Raw genomic sequence first — 18,971 nt, forward strand, 5'->3', positions numbered from 1 at the left:
AATGAAATTTGATTGAATACATATGTAAAAATAAGTTTTACAATTGCCTTTTTATTATATACTTATAACTAACGGTAAGATGTATCAATTATTATTTTTTTTCTATTAAAAAAATATTATTATTTTTTATTATTGCATTAATTATTATTAATTTTGTTTTCGTGAGCTAAACTCAGTTGGTATGAACAATGCATAATATATTCAAGGTCCGAGGTTCGAACCTTACCACCACAAAAAAAAAAATTATTATTATTTTTGGACTAATATTGCATTAATTTATTTATGAAACGTATCAAATCAAATATAATAATATATTTTCGGAGAAAAAAAAAAGTTAATTGTTGCCGTAAACCTAATTTGAGTTTCGGACAACATCCCTTAAAACCCTAAAACCTGCCGATTACCAAATCGTCCAATATAAAATACTCCCCCGTCAAATTGTTTCCTTCTCTACCTAAAAAAAATTAATATTTTTAAAAAACATCAGCCCTTACAGAGAGAGATTCTTCATCTTCGTTACCCTCCGTACTAAATGGAAGACACCAACAACCACAACAATCAAGTGACCTCATTGTTCGAGCAACAAAGCACCGTTAACGTCACTCCTGAACTTAACGGAACAACCACTGATGGGTCCCACCACTCCGTTACGGAGAACAAGAAGAAGCGTGGTAGGCCCAGAAAGTACGAGTCTCCCGAGGAAGCTATCGCCGGAAGGAAAGCTATCGCCGCTAGAAAAGCCGCCGCCGCCGCCGCAGCTGCTGCTAACGCTACCGCTACGACATCGTTTTCGTCTCCTAACTTTACCAAGCCTAAAAAGTTTCATTCCTCTTCTCTAGGTCCGTTTTTTTTAACCTAATTTTTTATTTTTAGAACATTTTGTTTTCTGATTGATTAGTAACTTAAACTAAGTGCATGCATGTTGATTTAATTATTGAATTTGAATTTAATGTTTTTGCTGATGCAGGGAATTCAAGAGAGGGTTTCAATATCCACTTTGTTACTGTTGCTCCTGGTGAGGTATGCATTGTTCCTGATCCTTTTTTGATTGTAAATATATGTATTTGCTTGCTCGATTGGGTAAATTTTTGAAAAAAATTTAATGGACATACACTAACACACCGTAGATTAGTTTTATACCCGACATTCAATAGAAACCCTAATTTTTTTTTTCCATGTTATATTGATTTTATAATGTACTCCCTCCGACCTTAAATATAAGTAAAAGAAAGTGTGCATGTACTTGGTCGTCGACCGAGTAGATGTACTTTTTTTTGATTATATTTGAGTTCACAGGGAGTAGTTACAAAAGCTCATGTATACAGAAAAGTACATGTATTTGGTGCGTGGACCAAGTACATGTACTTTATTGCTTGTATAGTTTAAGGACAGAGGGAGTAGTTATATAAGTGAGGTGATGTGGTAGAATAATTGATTTTCATTGGATGTTGGTGTAAAACTATTTGATACTGATTTTTTTTTTTTTTTGTAAAACTAATCAATACTGATAGTGCGTATCATTTAAATCCATTTTCAAAATAGGAAGTTTTTGTTGACCTGAGCTCATTCGTTTACCATCATAATTGCAATCCCAAATGTTTTAATTAATATATGTATATCTACTAGAAGAGAGTACGAATGAACGAGCTTTCATCAGAATCTCAATTAAGTTTAATGTGTGACCATATTACTTATGATAAAGATTCAGGTGAGACACAACACGGGGGTGTGCATCATAGCTCTATAACTAACATCTGTGTTAGAAGATATGGCAATATCTTATAATAATTTCATATTGTTTGAGTCTTTTGGATCATCTCATAGAGTTAATTTAATATTTTAATGTATTAAGATCACCTCTTAAGATTAGTAGTTTTCATATATGTATTGGTGTAAATAAATGTCATTGTTTAGTCTTTTTGTATCATCAAATTACAAATAATCATATCAAACCATAAGCATAATTTTATTTATTTAATTTTACTCTTCCCCTTTTCTAAAACTCTACAACTTCAACAACTTGAATGAGTAATGAGATATGAACTGACAGTCAGAGTAATATGTCTTGATTTATATCTTTTTCATCTTACCATTGTGATCTGCACTTCTTTAGAAAGCTTGAACTTTCCCTTCATCTGTTATTTTGACATTTTTTTATTTGGATCCTCTCCTTCCCCTCATTCTCTCCTTCTCCCTCCTTCATAAGTTGTATCTCTCTCTCTCTCTCTCTATATATATATATATATATATATATATATATATATATATATATATATATATATACATATATATATATATATATTAGGATCAAGAGAGAGATAGACACAAATTTGAGTAGGAGGGAGAATGAGGAGGAGAGGATCCAAATTGGTTTTCTTTAGCTGATGAATTTGAATGTCTTTTTTTAGCTTTCTTTTTCTATCTTTAGTACTTCCCTAATTAATTGTTTCTGCACCCGTTCAATAGGATATTGGCCAAAATATTATGATGCTCATGCAAAAAAATAGTAGGTGTGAGATGTGCATTCTGTCTGCATCTGGTTCCATCTCTAGTGCCACCCTTCGTCAGCCAGCAACCTCCGGAGGCAATATTACTTACGAGGTAAAAAATTACTCTTCCTCATGTGATTTATGTTTTATTTTGATCTCTATACTTCCAGCAACCTTCTAAAGGAAATGGGATTTCGCTGCAACCTTAGGTAAAAATATGATCTTAGAGTATCAGAATAAAACAGTGGCAATATCTTGCCCTCTTTACTTTAATTATTGTGTTTATTTAAGATTTTTCTCTTATTTTTGGATCTCACGTGATTAAAACTTACAAATTTGAAGTCATCTTTAGTAGTATTATTGGAGGGACAGAAGCTCTATAATTACTTTCACCCAATTATCTTCCAAAACTGTCTTCCATTTATTTACTTGTTTCTCAAATAAAGTTGCAAGAAAACATAGGATTTGTTTCTCAAGTAAAGTTGTAAGAAAACATAGGATTTTAAATGTAAGGATACAAATTAGAATGAATATTTCTAAAGAAATGCTAGCAATACAAATTATTGTGTACATATCTCGCTTATCGAAAAAAGAAAAAGAAATCTCTTGCACAGTTGCACTTCCCTACTTTTCAAGTTTTAGCCTTCAGTCTTCAATCACCACCAAGAGCGCAAACACAGAAGTTCCTTTTTAAAAAATGTGTCCCTATTTAGATTATTACGACTACTTTATTCAGTGTTAATTTGTGTCCTTTGACTTGTGAGGAACCTTCAACGATGGTTGAAATTGTTACAGTGTTACTGTTAGGCAGTATTGTCGATGGCAGAAAGCCAAAATTCCGACATATTGGCCGATAAATGGCGCCGTGGCGCCGCCATCCTTCACAAATTGGCCATGGTGCTGCCGTGGCCGATATTTGACAGCACTGTTGGTAGGTCAGTAATTTTGGTTTGAGTCGTGAAATTAGCTTCATGTAAGTGTAAGGTAAGACCTCCCAAAATAGCCTACTATGGGTTTGACCATTTTCTAGACCATGCCACAATGTGAGCTTTGGTTACAGGTTATCTTTTCTTTTCTTTATTTTCCACTTCTGAACGAGTCTAATGAATTTACATTAACCTTCATGGTAAAGCTCTTTTCATGTTAAATGTTAAGAGTTGGCTTTTTCATACGCTTTTATATTGTTGTCAATGTTGAACTATTTTTATTTTTGATATCAGGGTCGCTTTGACATAATTTCACTTACTGGATCATATGTCCGTAATGAACTTGATGGTCGTTCTGGTGGTCTCAGTGTATGCTTATCCCATTCTGATGGGCAGCTTGTAGGTGGAAGCATTGCTGGACCCCTTAAGGCCGCTAGTCCAGTTCAGGTAATTTCTAGCAAATTATGAGTTTTGGTTGAACTTGTGAGAAATCTGACTTGTGTCTTGCTTCCTTCTTTTGTCTCTATCAACTCTTAATATAAAGTAGAAACTTACTTTTGATAAGAACATTTTACAAAACTGATCAAGTATACAAATCTTAATTATATTTAATCAAAATTAAAGAAAACTGTAGTCTATAAGTCGATTTCAAAATTAAATGTGGCTAAAACTAAGAAGACACAATGTCATTATCAGTTAGTATTTAGAGTATTTTGATTTCAGTCGAACCAATCCTATTTATGTTGATAGTGTTCAAATTCAGTCATTTCCATGAATGGGGTGGAAAATCCTGAAGCATTTAAATTTCTCACCTTAATCATACTAGACATATTGATCAATGCCTGTTTACTAATAATACTTCTTTTCAAACATCAAATATTCTTTTTTGACTGAAATGTCCTCGTCGTGGTAGAAATTAGGTAGAAGGGCTAATTATTTGGAAGAAAAAAATTAAGACTTTGTTGATATTCTTAAGGGACGAATAATTTGAGACAATTTTAATTGATTAATTTAATGCATTTCCCTGCCTGGTGAATCTTTACTTCCATTACAATTATATAAGCATGTTTATTGCTTATTTCAACAGATACAACATTCCGTAAAAAAAAAAAAGCATTTTCCCAGTTACCCGAATCAACTATGAATAAAAATTAATTACAATATTAAACTCTTGCATAAGTTAGTAATTTGATTAAATTTAAATAGTCATAATTGTTATTTTGATAAGGATCAGGGCAGCTTGGTCATTTCTTTGATTTTGGGACATGGATAAGATTTATTTTGTTTAGATTGAACCTCTCTAAATTTCTACTTTCAATGTATCTCCAAATTGAATCTAAAAGTTCTTTACAATGCACTCGGCCATTTATAAATTAGACACAGCAGTGTGTTAGTTTGAGTGTAAGAGACTTGAATCCCCTAAACATGCGGTCTGTTCAATCTTAGGATAAAAAATATTAATTTATTCAGTCGTAACTCGTAAGTGAGATTAATTAATACCAAAAAAATTAAAGAAAAATCCTAATAAGTAGAACCCAAATATATGTATTACTTGCAATGCATCAATTTTTTTAATAAATTTTTGAATTTCATTATTCTGTTTTTCATGTATTTATTTTTTCGCTTATATAAATCAATGCCTGCTATAATTTACAATATGAAATCACTTTGGGTTTAATTCACACAGGTCATTGCTGGCACATTTTCTATTCCCTCCAAGGACCCTGGTGCTGGTATAAAAGGCGATGTTTCTACCAGCAAGTTACCATCGCCAGTTGGTGAGCCAACATCAAATTTAGGTTTCCGCCCAGCAATTAACTCTTCCAATGGGAATGCAATCCCAGGAAACAAGGAACATCAAGTTATTGGGGGAAGTCATTTCATGCCTCAGCAATATGGTGTAAATGTGGTACCTTTCCATCCCTCGGATTGGGGAAGTCGTCCAGATTCAAGAAATGCTGGCTTTGAACTGATAGGTATGAACTTTGGTGGTTTTTGAAATCCCTCTCCCCTTCATATCCCAAACCAGACATCTCTTTTTTTTTTTTTTTTTTTTGAGGAGACCCTCTCCCCTTCATATCCCAAACCAGACATTTCTTTTTATTTTTTGTTTGAAGAGAGATGAACAAGAGACTGAGAATGATGTTTTCTGTATGCAGGAAGAACAGGTCACGGAGCAAACCACTCTCCTGAGAATGGAAACTATTCCTGATTAAGATGGCTTATGGGTTGTGAAAAGATTAATCCTCGGTAGTTAGGTTTATTGTATTGCTTTGTAGTAGTTAGTATTTTCTGATTTTGCCTTTTGTAGTATGAGAAATGTTAAAGCATCCTTAAATATCAGCTCAAGAGCTCTCCTTCCTATTACTTATGATGGAAAGAGAAGACTAAAGACATGCATATTTAATATTTTTGAAGTTCTCAAGAGTTCTAATGTATTCTTTTCCCTTTAGAAATTAAATAGTTGTTTTGTGATGAAATTTTGGGAGAAATTCTGCATTTCTCTAGTTTGTTATGCATCAACCATGTGTGAATGAATGCCTTCCTTTTCACCAAAAGTTGGAACACTTCTGGTGGAAGCATTTTTTGTGCAGTAGTTGTTCACTTCCAAGTTGCAAAATTGAGAAAGCATCCACTAATTTAACAGAGCATGAAAGCATCCATTAACATTTAATGATGATTGCAAATTTTGAATAACTTACACTTCCTTCTGTATCCATTTTTCATCCTTTGTTCTCTCTAGAAATCTCCCATTGTTGCAAATCGTTTACTCATCCTTCAAAATCTAGATAACATATAAACCTACAGCAATATCAAATTGTGGAAAAAGCTTTTGATTTCAATTTTTGGAAAGCAAGTAAAAAACCGATTGCATTGACAAAAAAAAGTGAGACTAATGTCAGTAGTAGCAAGGAGATGAGCTAGGCTTGATTGTAAGTAGAAAATCAAAGCAATAACTGGAAGTAAATATGGTTAGTGTCGTTAATATCTGATGTGCAATAGCAACAAGAGAATGATGGAAAGATGTCACTCAAACATGAAATCTAGAGAAGCTCAGATATCATTCACAATGGTTAAAACCCTCACTTTAATACTCTTTTTATCCTTTAATATAATGTTCATTTATCTAATTCATTGTATTAAGAAAAAAAAAGTATACCCTTCTTAAAAATAAAAATAAAGTATACCAAAATTTTGTATTCCCACTATTATATATTTATGATTGTGATTATATTATATATATAGAATAAGATAGAAGATATACATGAAATCATTCAGAAAAATATCCTTCATATAATAGTATAATTTTAATTTCCAATTTACTTTTTTCTTCCACAAGATAAGTTTCTATAAAAAAAAAAAAAAAAACACTTTTAATAATTTTACTATGTTTCCTTCAAAAAAAAAAAAATTTTACTATGTTAGTACTTGCTACAAAGATTAAAGATTAACTGCATCTACCATGTTTGAAAAAATTAGTACACTTAACTAAGAATTTCCATAAAAAAAAAAAAAAAAAAAGTTTGGATAAGAATTCCAACCGTAAACCAACCATACAAAGTAAATAGTAAAAACACTGTTAAAGGAATTATCACTGAACTTTAAGAATTAAAATTAAATTAAAATAAAAAAACACGTTAACGATGATAGGTTCTTCCTTCGTAGTCATACGCAGTTGAAGTAGAAAGAACATGAACATAGTACTTTGACAAGGTCGAGGTCCAAGGAGGATGCACAGTACGAGGTGAATCTGCAACTCCGTGGGACCTACTTTCCTTCTTAATCTTTTTCCCTTTTCCTATTGTCTTATTCGGTCCTTCCCCTCTTTCTCTCTCTATATGTTAACTGCATCATCAATTGTTAGAGAGAGAGAGTTGTATTGAAAAAGTTGAAAACTTTAGCTCAAACCCATAAATAATTCAAGATTCTAAGAACTGGGTCTGTCTTTGTTTGCGATCTGCTTCATTGATTTGGGTCATTTTCTAATCAGGTTCTGTTTTTCTTTGATGCTTTGAAACAAGAAGAAGAAAAATAATCATTGACTTTAGTGTAATGAAAACTCTTATTCTGTTGTTACTGCTTTTTAATCTTACTCTTTATGCTTCTGCTACTGATTCTGATGAATATGATCATTGTAACTGTGATGATGAAGAAGCACTTTTCAGCATACATACAATCCTTGTTGGTCAAAAAGTCAGTGATTTTTTCATTGCAATTGCATATTTTTCAATACCAATTGAGCTTCTTTACTTTGTTAGTCGTTCAAATGTTCCTTTCAAATTGTTGTTTCTTCAATTCATAGCCTTCATAGTTCTATGTGGTATGACTCATTTACTCAATGCTTATTCTTATCATAGTCATCCTTCTTTTCAACTCTTGCTTTCCCTTACCGTTGCTAAATTCCTCACTGCTCTTGTGTCGTGTGCAACGGCATTGACCCTTCCGCCGTTGATCCCTCTCCTTCTTAGAATTAAGGTGAGGGAGATTTTCTTGAGGCAGAATGTGATGGAATTGGGGCAAGAAGTTGGGATTATGAAGAAACAAAAGGAAGCTAGTTGGCATGTTAGGATGCTTACTAGGGAAATTAGGAAGTCTCTTGATAAACATACAATTTTGTATACTACTCTTGTTGAGCTTTCTAAGGCTTTGGATTTGCATAATTGTGCTGTTTGGATGCCGAATGATGATAGGAGAGAGATGTATTTGACTCATGAATTGAAATCGGATTCTGTTAAGAGTTTTCATCATAATTCTATTCCTGTGATTGACCCTGATGTGTTGGAGATAAGGAAAACTAAAGGGGTTAGGATTTTGAGGCCCGAATCTAAACTAGGAGCTGCTAGTAGTGGTGGTGGTAGTACTGAGGAGTTGGGCGCTGTCGCGGCTATTCGTATGCCGATGCTTCATGTTTCGAATTTCAAAGGAGGGACGCCGGAGTTGGTTGATACATGTTATGCTATACTGGTTTTGGTTCTTCCAGGTTCGAACTCTAGGGTTTGGACCGCTCCAGAGATGGAGATAGTTGAGGTGGTGGCTGATCAGGTGGCCGTAGCCCTTTCTCATGCATCGGTTCTCGAAGAGTCTCATTTAATGAGAGAGAAACTCGAAGAGCAAAACCGAGCATTGCAACAGTCTCAAAAGAACGCGATGATGGCCAGCCAGGCTAGGAAGTCATTCCAAACAGTGATGAGCCATGGACTGAGGAGGCCAATGCATTCAGTTGTGGGGATGCTTTCATTGTTTCAAGAGGGTAATATGAGGCCTGAACAAAAGATTATTGGTGACACAATGTTGAAAGTCGGCAACGTGCTCTCGAGTTTAGTAAACGATGTAATGGATATTTCTGAAAATAAAAAGGGTGGCCTTCAGTTAGAGATGAAACCTTTCCTTCTACATTCCATGTTGAGGGAAGCCGCTTGCATTGCTAAGTGCTTGTGTGTGTATCAAGGGTTTGGTTTTCAGATTGATGTTGAAAAGTCTTTGCCTGAAAAAGTTTTAGGCGACGAAGCAAGGACTTTTCAAGTAATTATGCATATTGTTGGCTACTTGTTGAACACGCGTGACCGAGGGAATCTTGTTTTTCGGGTTTTTGTTACAAGTGAGAGTGGTGATAAGGACGACAAAAAATTTGGTGTTTGGAGATCGAGCAGCCCAGTTGAGTATGTAGACATAAAATTTGATTTTCAGATTACTGGTAGTTCTCAGTCAGATGAACCGATTTCAACAAAACAACAGATTGGTAGGAGGCTGAATCACAACAGTGAATCTAAGGAGGGCTTGAGCTTCAATATGTGCAGGAGGTTGGTACAGGTAGGTGCATCACTGTCTACCAAAATTGAGGTCAAGATTGTCTTTTTTTTTTTTTTTTGACAAATCCTTGATTGTCTATGTTATGTCTGAGTATCAAATATGTCATTTATTGTTCACATTTGATGTTTAAAGAATGCTGTTTGGTTTGACGAATTTAATGTTGACTGGCATCTTCATTTGGGATCAAAATGAATGCTAGCACGCTTGCTACTAAACTTTAGTGAAAGCGTTTGTTTCTTCAAACCATTCATTAAGGATGTAAAATTATGTGTGATCACTTATCTGTTCATTCAAAGTCACTGATTACTTATATTTAAAAAGGGCAATAACTGATCTCATATGAGGTGCATGTGAGGGTCCGACCAATAACTGATCTGCTGTAGGCAATCTTACCTTGCAATTGCAAGAAACTGATTCCACGAATCGGATCCTTGATGTTCTAATCAGATGGCAACCACTCCAACCGTTGTGTCGAGACTCTTTTTTTCACTGATAACATATATTTGACAATTTTTCGTAGATTCCTCTCCATGTTAATTTCAGCTAAGAGCTAACAAGCCTCTTCTGTTATAACCTAAATCTTTTAACATAAAAATAAAATAAAATAATTAGTAAGAACATAATCGTAATCCTTTTATCTTAACAGTATCACAGAGAAGCTATTTTTCCCCATGTTGGAAGGATCCTTTTGAGTTTACATCACACAAGCATGCATCAGCATAATTTTGCTTTCCTCTTTTAGGAGCATATCCTGGCTAATCGAAAAAGCAGATTCTGACATGACAGGCATCATTAGAGAAACATGAGGATCGTAATAACACAGAAACTACATGATTGTGGTGTCTTTTCTTGAATTGTAAGGTCATTCAGTTAATTTTAGAATTCCAATATGAACAAGACTACAGAAAATCTCACTTCCTTTTCACCAATGGGAATAGGTGACCAATAAGAAAGCTTAAGCTTTTTGGGGTTAGGTGGGTGCATTATTTTATTATATAGAAAAGTAATAGTAAAGTAGCATCTTTTGTGCCTTAAAATCTGATAAAGTAGGACCTTACTTCTTTACACTCATAATTGTATCCATTTATTTTATTAAAGCACTAATATGATTTCTCTCTTTTTTGCCACAAATCAGTACTTGTTATTCCCTTGCCTATTGGGCCGGGGGTGGCCTGTACGAAATGGGCCCTGCGTAATTATTTAATTAATCATGGCATGCTTGTTTTTGTAATTCCGACTTTATTTACATTGTGGAATATTATGCAGATAATGCAAGGTAATATATGGATATTACCAAACTCTCAGGGTTTGGTGCAAGGCGTGTCACTTCTTCTAAAGTTTCAGATAGGACCCTCGCTTGAAAGATACATGTTTGCACCTAAAGATTATTCAAATTCACAGTTTGGAGGCCTCAAGATTTTGTTAGCAGATGATGATGGTTTAAACAGGATCGTGACAAAGAAGCTACTCGAGAGGCTGGGGTGTCTAGTAACAGCAGTTTCATCAGGGTTTGAGTGCCTGGGTGCTATAAGTGGTTCTGGTAGCAACTCATTCAAAATTATCATGTTAGACATTCACATGCCTGAAATGGACGGTTTTGAAGTGGCGGCAAGGATCAGGAAGTTCAATGGCCCTAATTGGCCTTTGATCATAGCTCTTATAGCTAATGCAGAAGAGCAAGTTAAAGATAGATGCATGCTGGCGGGAATGAATGGTGTGATCCGGAAACCAATACTCCTTCATCAGATAGCGGATGAACTTAGATCGGTCCTACTTCGTGCAGGTGAAAAACTGTGACTACAATTTCTAAGTCTCAAATGTATTGAATTCCTCAAAATAGCTTATAGAGAACTTGGAATTTTTAACAATACCAATTGTTTAAAAATAGTCGGTTTATTTTGTAGTTGTAGCTGCGATTGAGTCTTTTGTCACAACTTAGTGTGGCCTTGGATAGTGCAGGTTTTGAATTGTGATTGTGCTGTGGCCATGATTGTGGTTGCATTATGGTTGTGATACTGATACGGTTTAATTTTGTTCGGTGTCCGTAGTTCCAATCCAATGTGATTGCAACCATAACCATTATTATCCCAGTCACAGTCAAAATGTTACAGTTTCTGTGACGCGGTTCATAATAGAATTGTAAAACGGTGCTTTTTTAAGGAAATAATACGGTGCTAATAGATCAACAAGACCCTTCAAAGTTGAGGTTGAATTCTTTGAATAGTATCTAGCTTCGATCTCCAGTTATAATAATTCATAACAACGCTTTACTTAGAAAAATATTATATTAGTGTGGTGATACATAACTTGTTGATATTCACATTGCTGGTTGTAACTTGTTTATACTCGATAACAATGAAAAAACTAATCGATTCAATTTCCAGAAAGTAGAACTAGTGAACATTAAACAACTTATAAAAGAACATTAACTCATGATCCAATCTACAATCTTCACACAATTTAACGTCATCATTCAATAATAACCATCGACCTTTCTTCACTCTCCATCCCTTGCATGTGCTCTTGGAGTTGCATAGAAGAGTTTTATTCAGCACCAAAACCCCATTATTTTGCCACAAAGAAATTTTTAAACATTGTTCCTTCTTTCTTGAACTTATAATACATGTGGACAACGTCAAAGAACGCTATAGTCCTTGTTTTCTTGACTCAATCTACGGAACACAACAGATCATATTGGGGCTGAGAAGAAATGAGTTAAATGCGGCTTAAGTTGGACGTAATTGGTTTAGTAAATGGAATCAAGAGGTGTCTAAGCTTGTTCTACGTGCAAAAGTATTCACGTTCTGTAGTAGTTATCGGAAGAGAGAAAGCAAGTGAAGTGGAACATATCATCATTTTCAAAGTTTATAATTCAAGGAACATACTAAATTTTCAAGCAAAATCTATCCGTTGTTTATGATAAAAATTTAAATGTGTCACTTTTTACATTTACATGAGGATATGTTTCCCTTTCAAGCAGACTGGGATCAAAGGTGAGGTTATGTAAACACAATCAAGTTTAGGAATTTTTGACATGTTAGAGATAATAAGATGGCACAAAAAGGTCATTTATCATTCCAAGTCTTTATTTCATATTAAGAAGTCATCAAACCTTTGCTTGCTACTATTTCTTTAAACATTTATTTTAGACTAACCAAAAGAAACAAGAGAGTCGATAGAAGATACATTCTACCAAAATAACCCGCTTGCTTCTGCTTATCATTCTGTCTCACTCACTCCCACCACAACAGATTCACAGATAAATACTGCATAACATGCAGCCTCAATGCATAAAAGGCTACCTCCACCAATTTGTAGTCCTTATAGTCATAGTCACTAGTATAACTTTTATTAATAACACTAGTGAAACTTGAATTAAACCACCCGCCTAACCCATCATTCGCCCAACCTACCAATCATCCAAATCGTTGGTACAAACAGTCGAAAGTGGGTGAAGTTTCAGATTTTTTTTTTTGTTTGGATGGCCAGTGTTCAGGCCGAACCTGTCTGATGCTCAACCTTATAAGTTATCATGTTTCCACTGGTTGTTTGTGTACAAAGACCGGTCACTGATCGAGTACAACGTAATTGAGGCCTAATCATATGCAGTTCAACCTTACAAGCAACAAAATCTTATATTATAACTTTAAGGTCAACTTTACGGCAAGAAACTGTAACACCGAAACAAATAAATATAAATGTTGGAGTATAATAATCAGTTCTATATTTATTTGTTTCACTGTTGGAGTTACTTGCTGTAAATTTGACCTTAAATTATAATATAAGATGTTGTCGCTTGTGAGGTTGAATTGCATGATTGAGGCCTCAATCATGTTGTACTTGATCCCTGACCAATGTTTGTACTCCAATTGAAGAACAAACAACGAGAGGCGTTTGGAGGAAGCTTGATGCAACATAAAATTTACTGTTGATAACTGTGATTGTAAGCGTGGGCGGGATGCACAATTACAACTGATGTATTCCGGCCTTGTATGATGCTCGAGCTTAATTTGAACGTGGTCTGATGTAAATACTAGCAATGTGTGCAACCTGGACTCTATTTTATTTTAGCTGCCTTTGAAGACTCTCATGCATCTGTAATCACAAAGCTACCATATTCTGCTAGCTAAGGTTATCTCCTTATGCAAGTTTTTGGTATGTTATGAAGACTGGTTTTCGTTCGATTTGTTTTGATTGAATTTTTGTTATTTTTTTAGTTGTGATTTGAATTTTATTGACAGTTGGTTGTGTGAATTGAATGTAAATTGTGCAGGTTTTGAATCATGTGTTAGAAATAAGCATGCAATCAAAATCAAGAATGCAAATGAATGAGAATACTCTGGGACTTTTGTGTTGGAACTGGAGAGGATCATGAAATGGCAATAGAGCAGTCCCAAACTTAAATCTGAATGAAGATGTTCAACCTAATAATATTGATATTGTCAATTGAATTGAACTAGTGTTAGAAAATGAAACAACAAAATTTAATCATAATAATTTGTTAGTATTGTTTGAGTTTAAATAAATAAGTACATGTTAACAATGTCTTCCAACCTAATTAAAAAATCTATAAATATTTATAAAAAAAAATACATAATTTTTATTTATTAAAATACAAATTCATTAATCAACACCCTAAGAACAAACATTTATTTAGTTTAGTGTGAAAAAGAGAAGCGTGATTGGAGAATGAAGAAGAGTGAAAGCGAAGCAGCAGAGTATTTCAGTAAGGATTTCGAATGGGAAGAACTTAGATCAGAGGTTGAATCAAACCCTTCTCTTCGCCACCACTTCCAATCATTTTCTCATTCTTCAACACAATCACCTGAATCAGACGTTCAAGCATGGAAGCAATTTCATACCCGTCACTCCTCCGGCAAATTCTTCAAGGTCCCTTTTCTACTCTTTACACCTCTCCCATTCACTTCACTCACCCCTCCTCCCTCATTTCATTTTCAGGAGAGACGCTATTTGTTAAAGGAGTTCCCTCAATTACTTTCCTCCTCTCACCCAAACTCCATACCTCAGAAGCTCTTGGAAGTTGGTTGCGGCAACGGAAGCACCATTCTTCCTATTCTCAGGTATGCTATTTACTCAAACAGACTCTGTTTGGTAAAAAAAAATAAATAGCAGATAGCTGATAAACTTAGTTGATAGCTAGCAAATTGAGTTTGTAGTGTTTATTAAAATAGCGAACTACCCGATAGATGATATTTACTTGAAGTAGCTTGTAAAAGTTATTACCAAACAGGTTCATTTTGATTGTATGAGTTTATAAGTTATAAGCTATCCGCTATAAGCTCTGGAAGATTTGTCTTGCCTAGCAAAGTTTGTTCTTTCTTCTCTTAGCTATTCATTGGTTTTTGTTATTCTTATCAATTTTTCTTCTGTAGGGCCAACAAGGATATTGTTGTTTATGCATGCGATTGTAGTGATGAGACTCTTGCGAAAGCTAAGGAAATTATCAATGAAAATTCCAATGCAGTTGACTCCTTTAACATTCGTTTTCATCCATTTTGCTGTGATTTTTCAACTACTGGATTCCCAAATTGGTTGGCATGCAACCCTTGCAGAGATAATTTTTTGCAGAAGCAATCATATTATTTTTCAGGTTGTTACTTTGCTTTACCGTGAATGCTGTTTATTTTGAGTGTTTATGTTAATGCTTGATGAAATGTTAAAAGATTTTATTCTCTCTGTTTCCCTTCAGACGTTAAAGATGATAAAGGAATGCATCTTAGGGATTCATGTTCATCGGAAGAAATTGACTGTTGTATTGGAGGAGTAGATTTTATAACATTGGTATGAGCTTTTCTCTTTTTGAATCATCATAAGTTTGATGATTTGGTGCTCTACTACTTTTATACTTTGTGCATATGTTAGCTAGAACCAATTAATTTGTTTTAGTATTATTATTTGTATTTGATATGTTTCTCTTTGCAATCAAATAACAATGTCTCTTGTCAACATATTTGTAATCCTAACAATATATATTAACAGATATACTCCAATCCGTTTCAAAATATTCAGCCTTTTAGAAAAGTTTGTTTTTGTTTCAATTTATTTGTTTTTTTAAAATCAAAGTATTTTTCCCCTCAACTATATCTATGTCTCTTGGTCCAACAGTAAGGTTACTGGTGCCTTCAGATTTTGAAAACAGTCTCTCTCTGCTTTCGGAATATGAATATTACATCTACCATCCGTAGAGACCTCACGTAGTGGGAGCCTCGTGGATTGGGCCGTTCTTTTTAACTATATCCTTGTCTCTTAATACTTGTACGAAGTATAATGAGAGGGAGTATTATTGAATGAAAATACTGAGTCTTTCAGTAAAGAGTACTTTTTCTTTTTCGACAGAAGTAACTAAGTTAAATGTGGTTACATTTTTCGAGCAAAAAATAAAATGTAATGAGATTTTACTAAAATGGAGGCTATTTAAACCTTTTTTAATATTTTGGAACTTTTCTTGAACTGGCATATTTCGAGATGCATCAGTTGCTATGAAAGTGGTTGAATTTCCGATTGCTCATTATGCTGCATAAAGTTCCTTTACATACAAGTCATGCTTTAACCTCAATGTGTTTTGTTCCTGTTTTAATTTACTTGTCACTCTTATTTGTCAGCTGCTTGAATGTTTACTACAAATTTGCATGTACTTGCACGGTTTATGTTTGTCTTGCCTTAGTGTTGCATAATCTCTCTACACCATCACTCGGAATTCTTCCTTGTCTCAATATGGAGCATATGTTCCTTGTACTTCATAGCTTTAGTTTGGAAGATATATTCATTCATGCTTTAATCTTGGTAGCTTTCACTATTGGTTTTTAATATACTTGCCAGGTTCTTTAGTGTTCACTACAATTTTCTCAAGTGATTGTACTGCCTTTGAGATGTTTAATCTTCTTACACATACAAAAGAATTTTGTCTCTAATCTATAAAACAAATTGCAGTCTCAGCTGAATGTTGTAAATTTAGACGATCTCTCCTTGTATATGCTGCTTAATTTTATGTGCAATATCAGATATTTACTTTATCAGCAGTACCGTTGGAAAGGATGCCGAGGTCCATCGAGGAATGTTTTACTGTGTTGAAGCCCGGAGGCATGGTTTTATTTAGGGACTATGGTAATAAACCTGACATCTTATTCTTTTCAGAGCTTTTTCGGAAATAAATGTTTTGGTTTAGTAAATTTTGTTGTAACGGTTATTTTGAAATTTAAACTGGTGACAATGGTTGAACCCTCCGTAATCAGGCCTCTATGATATGACTATGCTTCGATTTGAACCAGACAAGAGAGTAGGATTCAGGGAATACATGCGGTCAGATGGAACACGATCATATTTCTTTTGTTTGAATACTGTCCGAAGCCTATTTTTGGGTGCAGGCTTCATTGAGGTACTTTATTGTTTGATTGCAAAAGAAGAGCTTTGGGTTTAATATGAATACTTCTATTTAATTTCAATAGTAATTGGCTCGTGATCCTGCATAAAGTCCAATACTAGTTTGTTTTCATATAAGTGAATTGAGCTTAGTATATGTCCATTGGGTTAGTGTATGTTTGGATTCACTTTTGAGAGAGTCTAAAGTGATTCTAAAAACTTAAAATTGATTTTGTTATGTTTGGAGAGGTTCTCAATTATAATTGATTGTCTCTAGAATTGATTTCAACTTAAAAGTTAAGATTTGTAGTTTTTGCCTGCAAACGTGATTTAAACTCTCAAATTATTGTCCAATTCACTTTCATGTCCAACATAAATTAGTTTATTTACATTACACTTAATTGTCATCTAAAAGCAATATTTGCTAATGTACGGTCAAACGCACACTTATTATTTGTGTAACGCAGAGAGCCTTCCATCTACCAACCTTCCTATAACTCTTGTGGTGTCCAGAGTTGCAAATGTCTCTGAGGTGTTTCTGATAAATTGTTTGTATTGCTACCACTAATGTTAACATTCTATGAACTCTGCAGCTTGAGCTTGATTATTGCTGTGTTAAGTCCGTGAATCGACGGAAAGGGAAGAGCATGCAAAGAGTGTGGGTTCATGCGAAGTTCCAGAAGCCTGTGCTGAGTTAGTTGTCAATGATTTCTCTCGTTGTGCTATATGATATCTGATTTGCGTTTACCTTGATCATTGTTTAGTCACACTGAAGCTTAGAAAAGAGAGACAGGTAGTAAACAAACAAGTAAAGATTGTTGTTTCTGCATTGCTTCCTAAATTTTGATGTGATCTAAAATGTTTATTATTGGAAAAGATAGGGGCATCAGACACCTGTGTGGCTGCAAATTGACTGGACTGGCTACATAGGTCATAATACTGACCGGATATCTTTTAAATACTTTACTAAATGCTCCTCCGTTTTATTAACGAGACCGTTTCTTTTTTAAGACCAATTTCTTCTGATTTAGCAAGGATTAACCTCCAAGAAGATTGGTTAAGCTGATTAAGCAGATTCATGAAATCACAATCACTGCTATAAAAGGACCTAATGAGTAAGAATCCTCTCCATTTCTCAAAAGTCCCTTCAAACTTCTGGATGTCTTTATCTTTTCAAATGGACTAAATGGAGAGGATCTTAATTCCTATAAAAGATAATTTTATTCTCGTCTCTGATGGACGAGTAAGGATCCATGTCATTTACTAAAAATAAATGGAGAATCTCATTTAGTGAGAGATAGATACAAAAAAGTATATAATGGGTCCTATCACTAAGGGAGTCATACCACTGTTAATTATTTATATATTTTTTTAAACTTCATTGTGTTTTTGTCTCTCCAAATGAAAGAAAAAGAGAAGTTACTAAATGGAGAAGATATTAACCGCTGATGGACCATTCACCATGTCACATCATTAATCAATGAAATTTTGTTTTTATCCCTATAACTGTTTTCCAGTCAACAAAACTGCAAGTATGTTTTCTTTAAATCTTGTGGAATAGAAACAGAAAAGCATGCTTACCACCACAATCCTTGAGGGATCATGCCTTGAAGAATTTGCTGGGAGAAAGCAATCACTTTAGTAGGAGTCAAAACCATCAACAAATTGTTAAGCATTTTCTCTTGAAAAAAGAGTTCCAATTGGAAACAAATTCTAAGAAATTAAGTTATCATAAGTTGACTGAACCACATAAGAACCAGATTATGGAAGCTCCAGCTCCACTGATCTTTATATCTGAAACTAAGCACAACTATAAACTACACTGCACACAATTATAAGAGCTCACCAAGGCATCCAAAATGGTGGATTCTTAAAATGTGTTGCAAACTTGCATATACACACCACTCATTTATAACTATTTAATATTAATACGAATTAAGTAAAGTTTAGTGTGAAAAATGACAAATAGTGAGAACATGCAATACTAGCAAGTCTTAGCGTAAATTATGAATTATATCATAGTGATAGTGATAGGAGCTGATAGTTAATTAATGATTTGACCATATATATATAGTGCATTACAAATAAATAATTTAAGTCACGCAGTTCAATAACATAGCCCAGGTAAATTAATTAAGCCGCGTCAAATTCATAACAAAATCAACTTTTCAACCCAAAATACTTAATCAATTTCAACTTGTTTGTTGAATAAGTCCAAATTTTAATCTTTACATGTAATGTTCGTATAGTGGATGCATGTGTGTCATAGCTGGATTTGACAGCCTTCAACTAGAGCCGTGTACTCCACTGCTTTGTTCAGAAATAAAAATAGATTAAGCATCAAGTACTTTGACAATGAGTTACA

General features: G+C 34.2%; 3 protein-coding genes across 4 annotated transcripts; all 3 read left to right on the top strand.

Moving 5' to 3' along the window:
• Positions 1-376: 376 nt before the first annotated feature.
• Positions 377-5,895, top strand: LOC11431737 (AT-hook motif nuclear-localized protein 14). Its single transcript, XM_003590878.4, has 6 exons — positions 377-839; positions 968-1,020; positions 2,467-2,601; positions 3,710-3,862; positions 5,103-5,391; positions 5,575-5,895. Exons 1-6 carry the CDS (start codon positions 533-535, stop codon positions 5,625-5,627), a joined length of 990 nt encoding a protein of 329 aa, XP_003590926.1. The 5' UTR covers positions 377-532; the 3' UTR covers positions 5,628-5,895.
• Positions 5,896-7,043: 1,148 nt separating this feature from the next.
• LOC11431291 (protein EIN4) lies at positions 7,044-11,390 on the top strand. Its single transcript, XM_003590880.4, has 2 exons — positions 7,044-9,226; positions 10,493-11,390. The coding sequence occupies exons 1-2, from the start codon at positions 7,469-7,471 to the stop codon at positions 11,021-11,023; spliced, it is 2,289 nt and encodes a 762-aa protein (XP_003590928.2). The 5' UTR covers positions 7,044-7,468; the 3' UTR covers positions 11,024-11,390.
• Positions 11,391-13,855: 2,465 nt separating this feature from the next.
• Positions 13,856-17,616, top strand: LOC11420826 (tRNA N(3)-methylcytidine methyltransferase METTL6). Of its 2 annotated transcripts, XM_003590881.4 has the most exons (7): positions 13,858-14,116; positions 14,186-14,307; positions 14,620-14,837; positions 14,937-15,028; positions 16,249-16,351; positions 16,480-16,622; positions 17,200-17,616. In XM_003590881.4, the coding sequence occupies exons 1-7, from the start codon at positions 13,916-13,918 to the stop codon at positions 17,302-17,304; spliced, it is 984 nt and encodes a 327-aa protein (XP_003590929.2). In that variant the 5' UTR covers positions 13,858-13,915; the 3' UTR covers positions 17,305-17,616. The 2 variants fall into 2 exon arrangements, with proteins under 2 accessions (XP_013468942.1, XP_003590929.2); XM_013613488.3 differs by having other exon boundaries at positions 13,856-14,307.
• Positions 17,617-18,971: the final 1,355 nt, after the last annotated feature.

The sequence above is a fragment of the Medicago truncatula genome, chromosome 1 (genome assembly GCF_003473485.1).
Source record: "Medicago truncatula cultivar Jemalong A17 chromosome 1, MtrunA17r5.0-ANR, whole genome shotgun sequence".
NCBI lineage: Eukaryota > Viridiplantae > Streptophyta > Magnoliopsida > Fabales > Fabaceae > Medicago > Medicago truncatula.